This window comes from Mixophyes fleayi, chromosome 7, assembly GCF_038048845.1.
Source record: "Mixophyes fleayi isolate aMixFle1 chromosome 7, aMixFle1.hap1, whole genome shotgun sequence".
Taxonomy (NCBI): domain Eukaryota; kingdom Metazoa; phylum Chordata; class Amphibia; order Anura; family Limnodynastidae; genus Mixophyes; species Mixophyes fleayi.
The window spans coordinates 8,517,633-8,534,158 of record NC_134408.1 but is presented as its reverse complement, the minus strand read 5'-3'; the positions used below and the strand labels follow the sequence as shown (position 1 = coordinate 8,534,158).

At 47.4% G+C, this 16,526-nt stretch overlaps 2 protein-coding genes across 5 annotated transcripts; one reads left to right on the top strand and one right to left on the bottom strand.

The window, feature by feature from the left end:
* Window positions 1-415: 415 nt before the first annotated feature.
* On the bottom strand, window positions 416-9,671 carry HIRIP3 (HIRA interacting protein 3). Its single transcript, XM_075178908.1, has 7 exons — window positions 9,442-9,671; window positions 8,655-8,775; window positions 3,732-3,855; window positions 2,201-3,450; window positions 1,968-2,127; window positions 1,728-1,826; window positions 416-644 (listed from the first exon to the last, which is right to left on the bottom strand). Exons 1-7 carry the CDS (start codon window positions 9,510-9,512, stop codon window positions 457-459), a joined length of 2,013 nt encoding a protein of 670 aa, XP_075035009.1. The 5' UTR covers window positions 9,513-9,671; the 3' UTR covers window positions 416-456.
* On the top strand, window positions 9,634-16,302 carry INO80E (INO80 complex subunit E). Of its 4 annotated transcripts, none has more exons than XM_075178913.1 (8): window positions 9,634-9,818; window positions 10,631-10,761; window positions 13,799-13,869; window positions 13,988-14,037; window positions 14,213-14,288; window positions 14,371-14,464; window positions 14,808-14,936; window positions 15,164-16,302. In XM_075178913.1, exons 2-8 carry the CDS (start codon window positions 10,681-10,683, stop codon window positions 15,383-15,385), a joined length of 723 nt encoding a protein of 240 aa, XP_075035014.1. In that variant the 5' UTR covers window positions 9,634-9,818; window positions 10,631-10,680; the 3' UTR covers window positions 15,386-16,302. The 4 variants fall into 4 exon arrangements, with proteins under 4 accessions (XP_075035014.1, XP_075035013.1, XP_075035012.1 ...); XM_075178912.1 differs by having other exon boundaries at window positions 9,635-9,818; window positions 10,662-10,761; XM_075178910.1 differs by lacking the exon at window positions 9,634-9,818 and adding an exon at window positions 9,859-10,215 and having other exon boundaries at window positions 10,662-10,761.
* Window positions 16,303-16,526: the final 224 nt, after the last annotated feature.

Sequence of the window (16,526 nt, the reverse complement as noted above, 5' to 3'; positions counted from 1 at the left end):
CGCTGGGTGAATAAATAGCTCATACAGGTATCTAACCTTGTTCAAAGCTCTGTGGTCTGGATATAGGCATTAAAAACATGGAGGGGGATATGTGTTAGTAAAGTGGACAGATCATTGATCCGCAATGGAGGCAGCCATTTTGTGGGTGGAGCCAGTAGTCCAAGCATGCTGCCCAGGATTAGCGATATTACCGGTCCCTGGCTTAATATTGGACCAGGCCACAAAAGGCTGCTGTCCCCCGCTGTGTACAGGTGATGGGGGCACTAAGAGTTGATTACAGGGTGCTCATAGGCTGTGACAGGGTGCTACATTTACATAGTGCTGTAATAAGAGGCAGTGTGATTAGCAGGATAATTACATCTATATGTGCAGTGATGATGCCTCCATGTTCCTGATTCCCCCCCCCCCCCCCCCTCCCCCTCCCCCTCCATCTTTAGACATTGAGGTGTTAACTCTTCATTCACTGTCGCCATCATCGCTGATAATGCCCTTCAGACAGGACCAGTCCATTGGCCTCTTCTTGCGGGGAGGACCTTCCTCCCCCTCAGAGTCAGATGCCACCTCCTTCTGGTAGGCAGGAGGGGAGGTGTCGCGGGATGGGGACGTTTTGTAGGGGTTCCACGTGTTACGGCGCCGGGGGCGTCCTGCGGAGAACAGAGGCACATTGTTCCTTTCATTAGGTGTCTGTTGTGTCAGTGGAAGTCATTCCTGAGCCAGACACTAGCTGACGTACAAATCCCACCATCTGCTGGCTGAACAAGGCCGCAGATACCCCAGACACATTTGCCCATGGTGGAGGCAGCCATCTTGTCATGAGAACGCAGCCTATGGACTCACTAGGAGCCAGTGACAGAGTACAAGTAAGGTCACTGGTTCCTAGTGTACTGACCGGGGGAAGTCTCTGAAAACAACATGGCCGCCTTCACTGTATCTAAATGACAGTTGCACTTTAAACCATCAATGTATTCAATATCATGTGCAGAATAAAATAAGCCTGGAGGGTGGTACCAGGCCAGACCTATGACAGGTATGTGCTCTTTGACTATCACATTAAGGATATCCTGAAAATCTGGCCTGATAACAGCTCTCAGATCTCACACTTTGGGTCACAATGATTCTCTTATTGCGTTCTACGGGTTAACGGGCAGACTAATTATTAATGTGATTTTGTACAAATTCCCAAGTTATGTAAAATAATCTACTTAACACACAAGAAATTTAGAAAAAAAATAAAAATACAAATGATTAAGTTCTAAATTGAGCCGAAGATTCCAAAGCAGAATCATGTCGCAGAGCAGATACCGCAACATTGTGTTCACGGCGCGATGTGCGCTAAACGGCAACAGCCAATCAGAAATTCACTTTTATCTGTCTAGAGGAAGGTACACAAACCTTGTGCCCCTGATCTGCCAACCATCAGGGACAGGAGGCCACAAAAACAGCATCTGCACCTACATGGATGAGCTCCACTGAAATCAGTTGTATAGGTGCTAACCTGCAAATTTGTAAAAGGAGATTTAATGTCTCTAAGGTTATTTCAGGCTTTAATTGCCATAGGTCAGTGGACATATGTCCGGGTTTGTGTCACACAGTCACGGGCATCATGGAACCCAACACAGAGGTCATTGAGGGTTCATTCATATGGGCTTCATACGCCTCTACCTTTTTATTATTATATACAATGAATCTGGAGAAGGTAGGAGCGCCACCTCCTTGGATGGACTCACCAGCTGTTGGTATGATGTTGCTGGTGTCTAACTCAGCCAACTCTGCCGCCTCCTCCCTCTTCAGTCGCACAACTCGGCATTTCTCCAGCGACGGAGTTCCTGCGATAAAGGTCATCATAGTCCATTAACCACCACCATACATGCCCTCTATATATACACAAACACCCCCCTCTCACCCTCACCAATGAGCAGCACCCATGAGTCTTCCATGACAGTGATCCAAGATTACCCAACTCTCACCTTTAACCCCCAACTCCTCCAGCTCGTTCTTCAGGACCTGGGCCATGGACTTCACCGAGCGGCAATCCTGAAACAGCTTCTTGTAGTTCCTGCGAGCTCCGCAGGTTAGGATGTATCTCTTCAATCGGACGATGCTGGGGTGATCTTCTCTGGAAGTGGCCTGAGGACAGTAGGGAAATACGTTTATTGAGGTGGTTTAGATAGAACACTTCTCCCCATCTCCCACAGCTTACCTTGCCCTGGTTCTTCGCATTCTTCTCCTTCTTGCCCGTTTCTGAACCCTCCAAGGAGTCACTCTCCCCTCCATCTTTTTTTTGTGTTCTTTTCTCTACCCCGTCTTCCTCCTCACTATCCTGGGAGTCACTGTCCTGCGTGGCTTTGTCCTTTCCCCCTTTCCTTGCTGCTTTCTTGGGTTTCTTTACTCCATTGTGTTTGTTGGATTGCTTTGCGGCTTTCTTCCCTTTTGCCGCATTCTCTTCCTCACTATCGTCGTCTTTAATCGGCACACTGTCTTCTTCACTCTCTTCCTCCTCGCTGCCGCTTTTACTCCCTTTTTTTGACTCTGCCTTCACTATACTTTCTTCTTCTTCTTCACTGTCACCGTCTTTTACTGTACTTCCATCCTCCTCGCGGTCACCGTCTTTCTTTGGCTTTACGGCACAGTCTTCCTCCTCTTCACTGTCACTATCGTTCTTTAATGCTCTAGCGTCCTCCTCATCCTTTTCACTATCGCTGTCTTTCTTCTTTTGCACACTCTTTCCTTTGACTTCTGGTTCACTCTCAGTGTCAGTCTCTTTAGGTTTTTTGACCACCCTCTTAGCCTGGCCACCTTTGCTTTTTAAGGGCTTTTTCTTGAGTTCCGACTCATCGCTATCGCTCTCATTGCTCATTTCACTGTCACTCTCTTCACTGTCAGTCTCTTTCTTTTGCAATCTCTTTACAGTCTTGGTGTCCCTTTGCTTAACATTCCTCTTGGCAGCTGTCTTCTTTCTGCCCTTATCCTGGCTGCCGCTGACGCTCTCTTTCCTCTTGCTTTGCCTGGTGTCTGGCACTTCTACGTCACTCTCGGAGTCTGTATCCTCTGCTTTCTCCTGCACAGCAGTCTCGTCCTCCGCACTCTCACTAGAGTCTGCCGCGGCCTTCTGATTTCCGGCGGCCCCTTTTCTCGCCCTGGGTTTAGGCGGCACAGTCTTTTTATTTGCAACACCGCCAGTATCGCTGTCTGTCTCTTCCACATCACTATCACTCCCTTTCTGTGGACGTCTAACAGGTTTCCTCGGTGTAGTTTTTGTGTCACTACCAGTCTCTCTGCCTTTCCGGGGTGCGCTCTTTTTCCTCTGCGATTGCGCTCTCTTGCTAGCAGTCTCTTGTACGCTTTTTTTTTTGACTGTTGGCTTAGACGTTAGAGCTTCAGGGGAACTTTTGGATACTCTCTTGGAATCCTTCTGTTCAATCCCAGAATCCTCCTCTTCTGAACGACTGCCTGAAAGATAGACAGACAGTCACTGACCTCGGATCTAACAAAATCCTCTCATGCACAACTTAAGCTAACCATACATGCCATGATCTAGTCGCTCTGCTCCCAGCGACACGTGTCACATGGTATAAGAACGCCCAATTAGGCGTCACTGGGGCCCCCTCCCACCTCCAAAGGACCCCTCCCACCTCTCTTACTGCTGGGGGCTCGTGGATGGTTTTCTACCTACAGCTGGATGGGAATCTCCCAGAATCACTCCTCCCTATAAATCCCCCATCAGTGCTCACCATCCAGTACTTTATGCCTCTTCCCCGGCGGCTCCTTGCTTCCCGACACATCGCCATCACTTTCATTACGCCCCCTCTTCTGCACTTTACAAATAAGGGGCTCGTCGTCGCTGGCCTCTTCCTCCTGTACAAGAGAACACAATGAGTCCCAGGGCAATTAGCAGCTACATAACACGTGTAGTGATTGGCAATAATGCACTTGTAAAAGGAAAACAGACAGAACGAGCAGCTGCAGTCTTTAGATCAGGTTTTAGCCAGGTTATACTCTTCTACCGTATATCTTTCTTAACAAAGCTAAAGGCATTAAAAGCTAACCAAATATGTCCACCGTTTCATCCATCTTCTGTAGAATGCCAGGTCGGGCGGGTGGTGCTTTGGTGGAAATACACTGTGTGCATCGGATGGAGTCATAACACAGGGAGAAGACCAGTGATGTCACCGCAGCTCAAAGGACTGCAGTCACCGCAGCTCAAAGGACTGCAGCCACCGCAGCTCAAAGGACTGCAGCCACCGCAGCTCAAAGGACTGCATCCACCACAGCTCAAAGGACTGCATCCACCACAGCTCAAAGGACTGCAGCCACCGCAGCTCAAAGGACTGCAGCCACCGCAGCTCAAAGGACTGCAGTCACCGCAGCTCAAAGGACTGCAGTCACCGCAGCTCAAAGGACTGCATCCACCGCAGCTCAAAGGACTGCAGTCACCGCAGCTCAAAGGACTGCATCCACCGCAGCTCAAAGGACTGCAGTCATCACCTTTTCATCTGTCCTAAAGATATTAAACATCAAACTCCACAATATCACATTAATGAGTTTCTTACTATATATCCTTTGTCTAATGAAGTGTCCAGGTATCACTGTACATTTTAAATAAAGCTGCACTAGAATGTAAGGATATCAATGAACAATATTATAAAAATATATTTTTTTGTATTACGTACACTTGGAAACAATACAAGATACAAAAGTTTTTATATATACACACACAATAAGATAAATTCACATTTTGAAGACCAGTCATATAGTATGGAGGGGCCGCAATCACGCCTTGGATATACCCGCAGGGCATTTTACTGTTTATGTGCAGACTGTTCCACTGGAGAGTTTGCATGGGGGAAGGGTCCTGCATTGCACACATATAGGAAAGATTATACAAGATGTAGTCTGTAGATCCAAGTTCTAATAATAACAGACTACTGATGCAGGAGGGGATTACTGTAGCTGCAGGTATCACGTTTCTTCTACAATAAGCTATTTGTGTAACCCTACAAGATATTCCTGGAATCTTAACCCCTGATACTAATCCTTACTGCTATGTACAGTGGCTGTAGACTGGGAGTCACAGCAAGAACAGGGTACCACCTGCGTCACTGGTAATGGGGGAAACTGGTTTATATAACTGGACAGCAGCATGTACACACTTAGTTTAAATAATATTCTCCCATGGACAAAAATAAAATATCTGTAAACATTACTGCTCATTTTATAGCTACGATAAGATATAAAAACTCAGAGGTTGAGCGATCAGCAGATTGCAGGCTCAATCTGACGTTTATGTTGTCCCCTAAATCTCCTGCTCCCTGAGTAATCTGATCGATACACCCCTGGTCTTTGCAACCCCCCCCCCCTTCTCTGCCCCCTTAATACCCTTCATGCTCTCTTCTGCTCCTGGATATCACATTTTACAAAAAATAAATAAAAAAATAAATCGCTGCTGAAGATTTTGCTCACAAGAAAACGTTTAACTTTCATGTTTCAAAATAAATTAGAGGGAATGTCGGTCACATGACCTATAAAATGCCACGAAGTGGATCGCACATCAGAGGAACAGACAATCATAGGCGGGGACATTCAGAGATTAACGTCCCGCCCCTTCAGGGGAAGGGGTGGGAAGAAAATTCAGATTATGTAGATGAACCGTTTCTGTCCAATGTAATGCTCAGTATCTGTTCTCTGTCTGCACAGTAACACTCTATATGTAGCAGTCAGTACTACTTCTATGTTGGTGAAGAGACAGTATAGCACGGCCACTTCCCTGTGTGCCTGATGCAATTCTCAGTATTACTTTGTTTGCATGAACAACGCACAGTAATACTTCTCTATCTGTATACTGTGTATAAGGGTCAGTGCACACTATGTATAACAAGGATATATAGCTATCAGCCGGCACAACACCTAGAGTGCCAGAAGATGACCAGGTCTCAGCGATGGTCACACGCGGACCTTGCTACAGCTTCCTCTGTGCCGCAGTGTGGTCAGCGGCTCTATAACGGAACAGGCTGCAGTCTCAGTTTCCATTGTGCAGGAAACGGGCGCCCTGTACAGTAACAGATGCAGATTAGGGGGGGGGGTACAGAATGGGGTCACTGCACCCACACGTCCTCAGTGTGCCAGCTGCTGCTTCTGCCAGACCACAAGCCATAAAACAGATAGGTCAGCATCTGTGAGAAAATGCAATGTCACAGCCAGACAAAGAGGAGGAGGGCTCCGCCTGATCCTATCAGACCCCTGCCGGGGGTATTCTCTACTCTGAGTCATGGATCGGTGCAGAGCTGCAGGTGGAGACCCCTAGGGGCAGCAAGGTTACAGAGTGATGCCAAGTGTGTGCAGGCTCTAGGGGGGGTCACTGGCCCTTTATCTCACTACAATACGAGACCTATAACTACACACAAAGAGGAGGACTGTCAGGGACTTGTTTTATAACAGTTCTACACATCTCTGCTCTCTGCACTGTGAATGTAGGTACGTGCATCTACACCGCACCATGCAAGCAAATGCCGCCATCTTTCTTCTCTATATGCGCACAGCAGGACCAAAGCGGACGTCCAAGAGACATCACTACTCTCCAAATAGAAGGATATATGACTAAATATCATAGGTGAGCGTTATATCTGCAGATTCACAAGTTAGTGGCACAATCACGTTATTGATCAACTCAAAGTCTACCTCCACTGTGTGTTTTTACAACAGTTTTTCCTGCTGCAAAAACTAGTGAGAAAGAAAACATTAAAAACTATTTCAGCCCAGGCTACTGCAACGGGAAAAAGTAGTGAGAATACAGGAGCAGCACATTATCGTCTCACTAAAATTGGTCCTTGTTGTAGTTCCTGGACGGGTTCCCCCAGTTAGTATTAGTAAATGTAGATTTCACCATGATCCCCTATAGTCACCACTTGGATATCGTGTATCGTGTTCTAGAATGCACTAGATAAATGATAGCTGGAATCTCATTGGTTGCTATGGGCAACGCCTCCACTTTTCCTTCTTAGGTCTGATAAATCTAGCCCTTAGTACGGACACCCGAGGGTAAGTCAGGACAGTCGATGACTTCATTTCAATGAATGCTCCGCGATAACTCCCACCTATTCGGTACAAGAAGCAGACCAGGTGGAAGCTCATCCATACCCAGAGATTTCTAAATAACCAATCAGGCTCCAAAGAAGGAATTTAGAAAAAAATATATAATTCAGAACACAATCCCGAGTGTCCATTTCTCCTCCCTGACAACACCCAGGAGATGTAACAATGAAGACCGCTCAGGGAGGGGTTGGCACCCAGGACTTGGCAGCTACATCCAGTCTGCAGTCTATAAAACGCGTTAGTCTCAGCCCACATTCCTGATGTACAACCTGCGCAGAGGACGCTGCAGCCCCGGTAGACAGACTGTGTCTGGAGAGATCTCGGTGCAGTCACTTTCATGGGATGACATAGGAAGTGTTGTACTCTGGATTCTGGCTGCTGGCTCATACTAACCAAGGCACATAGATTATGTCTTATTGTGGTCTCCATTTCCTGAGAAATTTGGGGTATTGATTGCAGACTGAGAAGGATATCCGAGTGGTTTTTACAGATAGCTGGTTTAATCCCTCAGGCAGTGGTTGCTCCTAAATCCTCGTCCACTTACTCCCCCCTGGCCGCAGTGACTTGTTGTTTCTCCAAGTACTGCAATAGGCTGCTGTTCCCATCTAGACGGTAGGATTATGTCCAGAGATCTCCGAAAGTTAGACGGCCTTTGGTAGAAATATTGGATCCAGTTTCAATTCCTTTGTCCTCAAGAACGGTGCTGTTCCCTAAGAGCCCGAATTTCTCCTCTCCTTCTAGCAGACAGAATCCCAATGAGGAAAGACATCGGACCGGAACTTTAGAGGATTCTACAGACAAACAGAGGCTGGGCCTGTGAGGACCCAGATTATATTCCAATAGAGGGATTGTATTCATTAGGACTATCCAAAATATAAAATGTGCCGACAGATTTAGAGTTGGGAGGCTCTAGCTCATCTCTAAATCACAGAGTAAAAATAAAGCTGTCCAGTATTTGTGTGATACACACACAAAAGCAGCCAGAATTTTCCCTGCACACAAAATAAATGCACCCCTCCCCTCCTGCAGCGCACCATGATTGTCCAAGAGCAATTTTCTTTTTTCCCTCCTAACTTGAGGTCCAGATACAAAGATCGGTGGTATCCAGCAGCACACCTTTCTTTGAGAAGGGGTCAATCCCAATGTTCCTCCATTCACTGAACAGCTGAACTCTGAGTCTAACAAATATATTTTGGCTGAAGAGCTAGAGTCTCCTCGCTTCAGAAAATAGTCCAGGGGGTAAATGTATGAACATGCGGGTTCTTCAACACCCGCGTGTTCGGCGATTAAATTTCAAGCGGCGCTGCATTTTAAAGGGAAACTTCCCTGTAGGAGGAAACTATAGGATGTGTTTACAGTAGAGCAAACCAGAGCATGCTCACAATGGCAAGAAGGATGTAGCACCATCATAGATAAGGGAAAGTTAAAGGGCAAACAAAGATCAGTAAAAGTACCAAACCTGGTGTCTGGAGAAGGCCTTTCCCAGACCATAAACTGTCCTGACAGCCAAACTACAATGTAAGATTAGTTAGTAAGTGTGACATCATCTTATCCACTTCAGTTACCTGCATCTTTAGCAGCTCCTCTTCCACAATTTTCTTGAGTGTTTGACGTTCTGGTGAGGATAGCGCTGATCGCTTAGTGTGAGCCAGGAACTTGGTGCGCACCAGCGAGTGAGTGAGGACACTACGGAGCGAGAGAACAGGCAGCTTAATATGTGCCCTACAAACCGGGACATCACACAGCTTAATACACACACACACACACACACGTAGTGACATCACACAGCTTAATACACACACGCACATGTAATGACATCACGGGCAGCATGGTGGCTTAGTGGTTAGCACTTCTGCCTCACAGCGCTGGGGTCATGAGTGCAATTCCCGACCATGGCCTTATCTGTGTGAAGTTTGTATGTTCTCCCCGTGTTTGCGTGGGTTTCCTCCGGGTGCTCCGGTTTCCTCCCACACTCCAAAAACATACTGGTAGGTTAATTGGCTGCTATCAAATGAACCCTAATCTGTGTGTGTATATTAGGGAATTTAGACTGTAAGCTCCAATGGGGCAGGGACTGATGTGAATGAGTTTTCTGTACAGCGCTGCGGAATCAGTGGCGCTATATAAATAAATAGTGATGAGGGACATCCCACAGTGATGTCATACATATACACATAGAGACATCACACTAATGACGTCACACACACAGGGAGAGAGCACACTGTGACGTCACACACACAAAGACATACACACGGTGACGTCACATGACTGGTTGCACCAATCACAGAGCTGCGCGGTTGCTATGGGTCACTATGACTACATGACACAGTCACATGGCTCCGGCCGCCCCACCTGAGGTCCGGGCTCCGCTGGAAAAGATCCTGGGTAAATCTCCGCATCTCCCGCTCCTCATCTCCCGCCATGTTTAAACCACCGCTCCAGGGACACACGCTCCGCCCACCCTGTTCTCATTGGCCCGACCCCGCCTGCCATCTCCTGATTGGCAGAGCGAGCCGAGTCCCGCCCTTCGCTACAAAGACACTATGTACATAACTGGTCCTCCCTGCAGGCGCCATGTTGGTGACGCCGAACGCGGCCAGTAACGAATCTCGAGCTACAGGAACATGGCCGGTCCTCACATTAGCCTGTGATTGGCGGAGCGTTCAGGGGAAGTGACGTCATACAGACTCGTTATTATCTTCCTGGAAGTGGAGCGGTGCTATCGGCCGGTAAGACCCGGAGCTCGGGGGAGGGCGGGGAACGGTGCAGTGACCACCGGAGCCGTGTAAACCGACATGCTTTACACCGGACACCTAGAACTACAACTCCCAGCATGCCCCGGCAGCCTCAGTTGTTACAAGTATCTCTGACCCTGGCTGTGGGGCATGCTGGGACTAGTAGTTCCACAGACTGCTCAATGTTACATGATTATTATATCTCTGGGCTCACGCCTGGGACAAGCCAGGGGGCGTGGCATAGAACTGTAACGTACCTGGGGTGCCAGCAGGGGCGCTATAGCTCTACTGAGAACGGCAGTCATCCAACCACATTGTACGATATGTCTTACAGCGATCAGATCAAATCGGACAATGTGGTCGTCATAACAAGTAACTTCATTATTTCTTGGTATACACACATATATATTGGTACCAGTGGAATAAATATATTTAATTTAGTGGCATATAATATAGGGAAACACAAGGAATCCACCTTTATTATTTTTACACATTTATGATCCCACCCCAACCCCCAAAAAAGATTCCTGCATCTTCCAGCAATCTAGTGTTATCTGACTCTAATAACAGTTAATGTGTGAACACTTTATGTCTAGGGGACGGGACAGACAATTGCATCACGAATAACTAGAAATTTTCCTCCACAATGTTATATTTGCGGGCAGGAGCCCCCCTGAGGTCTGATATTTAGGACACTGTGTATCGGACTTACCCCGGAGAGGAACAATTAGCAAAAGTGTCTTTTTAGATAATTATAAATGAAGAGGTTAATGGCTCCCGGTATGTCTTGTCCCTTTCACATACAGAAATAACGTGTGATCCTCTCCCTATACACAGCGAACCCTGCTGGACAAGGATGAACGGCCAGACGGACGGAGAGGTGGATTATAAGAGAAAATATAAGAATCTGAAGCGCAAGTTGAAGTTCCTCATCTATGTGAGTCTGAGTACAGTGATGGGTATAGACCGGTGTCTGTAGTTCAGGATTTAATGAAAGCACCTCTACAATTCATATACCAAATGGCTGAGATGAGGGGGCAGCATGGTGCCTTGAGATAGATCAGTGCCAGACATCACTTCTGTCATGGTGTGGAAAATTTTACATATACAGTTGCTAACAGTCAGGGCTGCCAAGAAGAATTCAGGGCCCGGGTACAACAAATTCATGGGGCCCCCCTCATAGTGAAGTAAGCCCCAAAATTTTTTTGCGCCGCCTTACGGCGGCGCAAAAAAGTTTAGGTGTATGGTCATATATTCAGGGGCGTGGCTAGCCAAACGGCAGTGCAAAAATTTTGGGAGGTGCGGTCATGCATTTGGGGGCGTGGCAAACGTGCCATTGGGGCGTGGCTAACATAAAAACCACTAGGCTCTCAATTCGCCGGAGCGTCACATATGTTTAAGCACTCCTGACTTTCAGGACATCTACCACCACAGGGTAGTATACAAACAATGCAGTGTGTACACAAACAGTTCAGTCTTGGCCTACACCTTACATTGGACACAACATTCACCAAAAATTGGTATTGTCCCTACTAGAATCACAACATTTCACACACTGTGCTGCTCTCTCCTACCTGTTCTTCTCACTTTCTCCACCTGTGGCTGCTGCTTTCTTTAGTTGTGGCTTGTCCGGATCCAGAAATGTTGAAGGACCTATTTTGAAAAAAAAATGGCTACATTTAGAAAATTACAGCCAGCCCCAGCGTTAAATCAATAGCACCCACGATTAATAATTAGGCCTTCCTCCAGCTCCAATATTACAATAATGTGCCCCTTCATCATCGCCATGCCTTATGATCACACTGTGCCCTCCATGCTGTTTTTGCCCCCTTCATCTGGCTCCCCTTCATCAGACTATACTATGCTGCTCCCCCCCTTTTTCAATCCCACTGTGCCATGCCTCCCCCCCCCCCCTTTGTAACCCCACTGTGTCATGCTGCCCACCATTTTTTAACCCCACTGTGCCATGCTGACCCCTGTTTATTAACCCCACTGTGCCATACTGCCCCGTTTTTTAACCCATCTGTGCCCCTCTCATTTTTTCACCCCCTCTGTCATGCTGCTTTCCCATTTTTTAACCCCTCTGTGCTCCCCCCTCAATTTTTAACCCCTCTGACATGCTGCTTTCCCATTTTTTAACCCATCTGTGCCCCTCTCATTTTTTAACCCCTCTGACATGCTGCTTTCCCGTTTTTTAACCCCTCTGTGCTCCCCCCTCAATTTTTAACCCCTCTGACATGCTGCTTTCCCATTTTTTAACCCCTCTGTGCCCCCACTCATTTTTTAACCCCTCTGACATGCTGCTTTCCCATTTTTTAACCCCTCTGTGCTCCCCCTCATTTTTTAACCCCTCTGACATGCTGCTTCCCCGTTTTTAACCCCTTTGACATGCTGCTTTCCCGTTTTTTAACCCCTCTGTGCTCCCCCTAATTTTTTAACCCCTCTGACATGCTGCTTCCCCGTTTTTAACTCCTCTGACATGCTGCTTCCCCGTTTTTTAACCCCTCTGTGCCCCCCCTTATTTTTTAACCCCTCTGTCATGCTGCCCCCCCGTTTTTTAACCCCTTTGTGCCCCCTCATTTTTTAACCCCTCTGTCATGCTGCCCCCCCGTTTTTTAACCCCTTTGTGCTCCCCCTCATTTTTTAACCCCTCTGTCATGCTGCCCCCCCCCCCGTTTTTTAACCCCTCTGTGCCCCCCTCGTTTTCCTCCCTTCACTTACCTTTTCTCCTCTCTTGGTCTTCTCTGCTGCTCTGTGCTCCATTGCTCCAGACTGACTGAATGCTGGGCATGACATGATGACATCACACCCAGCATTCAGACAGTCTGAATAGAGCACAGAGCAGCAGAGAGGAGGGATGCCGGCTCCGCGATCAGGTGAGTATGTTTTTTTTTTTTTTTAAACTAGCCTGCTCCCCCCACCAACGGCCGAGCCCCCCCCACCCCCCCCCCCCCCCCCCCCCGCCAAAAAAAAAAAAAAAAAAGGAAAGGAAAAAAAACGTTTTGAAAAAAAAAATTAAAAAATTAAAAAAAATCAGCAGCGCAAGGGCCCGGGCCGGGCCCCCTGACATGCCGGGCCCGGGTAATTAGTACCCGCTCCCCCCCCCTCTCGGCGGCCCTGCTAACAGTAAGCAACAGTTCTTGTTTGTTCTGACGACTACAGATGATGCATGTTAGTGTTCTAATATAACTACTGATTAGGAAGTCACAATATGGTCTAAAGGGGTCTTCACTTTTTGTCAACTCCTCCTTAACCCTTTTGCTGCCGGAGTGCTGGGGAGATTTTGGACTCTGCACGGCCAAGCCGATTTTTACAATTCTGATGTGTATAAATTTAGGCGTCAATAGTGTCATTTTTTTCCCCCTTCACACACGAAGGGCCAGATTTAGAGTTGAACGTAGGAGATTCCTTGTTTGCTTATAAGTACTTGTGTTGTCCACATTTGTATTCTGTGCGGAACACATCTTAAGATACATGTATCTGTAAATCCGGCATATAGATGTATTTAGATCACATATAGGGACATCATCATCACTTCTCAAACTTGCACCCAGTTGACGTTCCCACTAAGTTCACGTCTCGTACTGTATTAAAGATACAGTCAACCCTAAATAAGAAGCATCAGTAAGTGGAGTGAATAACCTTCTGTCTGCGCTCCCTTATTGTGCTCTAGCACGTTACCACCCCTGGTCTGTCTCTCTGAGCGCAGGGGGCCGTCCCTGCAAGATAGACGCAATTCCAAACACGGGTGAATTACCGCTAATGAGCAATGTAACAGCCAATCAGAGCGGTGCCTTGCTGTAAAATGATCTCATAGGAAAGCCAGTGAAATATTACATGCTAATTAAACCTTAAACCCTTCTTTTATATAAACTAGATTTGCCCTCTAATGCCCCTTATGTATAAGAATGGTGGTTACATGAATCATTCTATATTCTCCCCCCCCCCCCCCCCCCCCTCCACCTTCTCTATAGGAGCAGGAATGTTTTCAGGAGGAACTGAGGAGGGCGCAGAGGAAGCTTCTGAAAGTGTCCAGAGATAAAAGGTAATTGGGGTGTCTGACGTGGGCGCTGTGCCCTCTGGGGGGAGGGGCACTCTGCCATACCCTGTGCCATGTAACAGCTGTGCAGTGACCCTCTGCTTCCTGTCTCCTCTCCGACCAGCTTCCTGTTGGACAGAATCCTGCAGTACGAGAATGTCGACGACTCGTCAGGTACGATAAAGTTATGAGATCCGGAAGGGGTAAAGGGCGCGTTCCGTCAGGGCCAGTAAAGGGCGCGGAGGTTTCTGTAGGATAGGGAATCTGGGACAGATGATGGAGGAACGTGTGGGAATAACATGGGCGTTGGGGAAGCTGGCATATGGACTAACGCTCCTCTCTCATACAGACTCTGACATGACAGCTTCTTCAGAGAACAGCGACACAGAGGGTGGCCGCGACCACAGCACCCCCACGGCTAAGAGGTGAGTGCGACCCTCCGTCTGTGCCCGTCTTGCAGTATATGGTTTGTGTCGTCTGTTTGTTTAACCTCTTCTGTCTGTGCAGGAAGAGGAGCCCGTCCGCAGGTCCGCCCTCACCGCCTCCCTCCTCGTCCTCAGGCCTGTCCTTACACACCTCTGGGGGTCCGTACCTCAGCGCAGTGAGTATTTCCCGCTACGGCTGTCATCTTTCATTTATTTTAATTACTAGGAAATTTGTTCAATCAAATCAGTTGCTGTGGGTTACAGTCCCTTTTTTCTGGTGCACCACGTTTAATGTCCCTCACTGAATAGACTCCTTATTTATATTTTTATTTGGGGGCCAAGTCTGTGTCAGAATTAGTTGTTAAACGTTATCTCTTGGGTAAGAGAAGGTTCTCTACTGTCCCCGCTTTATAAACCGGGATAGTCGCTTTTCTCCTCTCCCCCGATATTCTGTCCCTGATTTGCTCCATCTCATCTCATGATTTGTGTTTTCTCCCCTTCACCTTTCCCACTCATCAGATGAGCTCACCCCCCTACACCCCGTTCCCCTCGGAATATCTGGCTCCCATCCCCAACTCCACGCCCCCCAAACTCGAGAGAGCCAAGAGAGACGGAAAGAACCGCAGGGTTAAGGCCAAGAAGCCCAAGGTACCTGTGCGTGAGGAGAAGTGTATGTGTGTATGTGTGTATGTGTGTATGTATGTATGTATGTATGTATGTATGTATGTACACGTGGGCTGACGTACTGTACTATTGCCACATTTAACAGTGAATGTTCCTTTTTTTTCTTTGTCGTTCACTTTCATCTCCTGCTTTGTTTTCACCCCCCCCCCCTCCCTTCTCACCCCCTCCCCTACTTCCTAATCCCTCTGTAGATCCCCCTCAGCTCCTCCCCTAGCTGTGGTGGCGTCCTCCCTTTCAGCCCCCGCTCGTCAGGCCTCCCCTCGCTCTCCTCCTCCAGCAAGCATACCCCACCCCCGCCTATCCTCAGCACCGTGCCCCAGCAGATGTTTAGCGACGGAGGAGAGGGCAGCGGAGACGAGGGCCCCCTGGATGGAGACGAGGAGGACGACTTGGTCATTGACATTCCCGAGTAACACGCAGATCTTCCATCGTTTCCGGTACTTCTGCTGGTTTTAAGTGATGTGTCTGTGTCTACTCGTTCAGGAGTGAGCACTCAAGTTTGTGAGTGTGACTGTAGCACTAACCATCTACCCTCCCGTCTCTGCTGTAGTACACGTGCTGCCCTATGTTCATCACTCAGATGTGTTTCACCACCGTCAAGGCCTGCCAAAAACATGACCTAAGATGGACATTTGACTCGTCGCTTCGGGCAACAGAGGTGGATCAGCAGATTTGAATCCAGCGTTATTGACTCTCTGTAGCCGCTGGTGTCTGCTCACAGCGGAGGACTGTGCGTGTTCAAAGTTTATTACAGACAGCCTGACTCTAAGAATTAATCTGCAAAATATTTGTTTCTGCCTTTCCTTGCCGTGCAGTATAGAGAACCATCCGATTGGTCGCTATGGGTTACAGCAGAGTTACCGTGTACCAGTATAAAATACCGCCCCCAGTATATATTTCCAGTGTGAGATGTTTTTCCCTGAACCTGGGATGCAGTATATCATGCAGGGTATAGTTCCCGGGTTATACCATTTACAGACGTACCGGCAGTGATTACAATCGGCTTGGTTTATGTCCCCTCGTTACCAATGACTATGGATTATCTATTTCAAATATGCATTAGAACTGAATATATCTGAGATAAATAGAAGATTGTGGGGGGAAGCATTTCCCTGAGGACGCCAGGCTTCCTGTCTGCAAGCAAATTAAAGGAGATGAAGGGGGAGGGCTTTAGGAGTCTGAAATGTTTGGCTATGGATCATAATATGGACATGAGAATTTCTCTTATCTTAATGTGATTATACTACTGATCTGCATAATAACCAGTGCTGTGTGTTATTGTAAATACGTGATGATAATTCACATTACAATAAATTATTGTTGTCCGTCACTTAGTCAGTATGGTGGGTGAAGGTTAACATAAATAAATGTAAGCTCATGTGGTGCTCAGTACCAGGCAGCTGCTGCTAAAGGTTGATAAAAAAATGGTGTCGTTAAATAAACATGATATAAACACAGTTTAGCTGCTGTAGAAGTTCCTGGTCAGACCACATCTCCAATATAGAGACAGTTTTGGACACCTGTCTATAATAGGAAGGAAATAGCAGCGGTTCA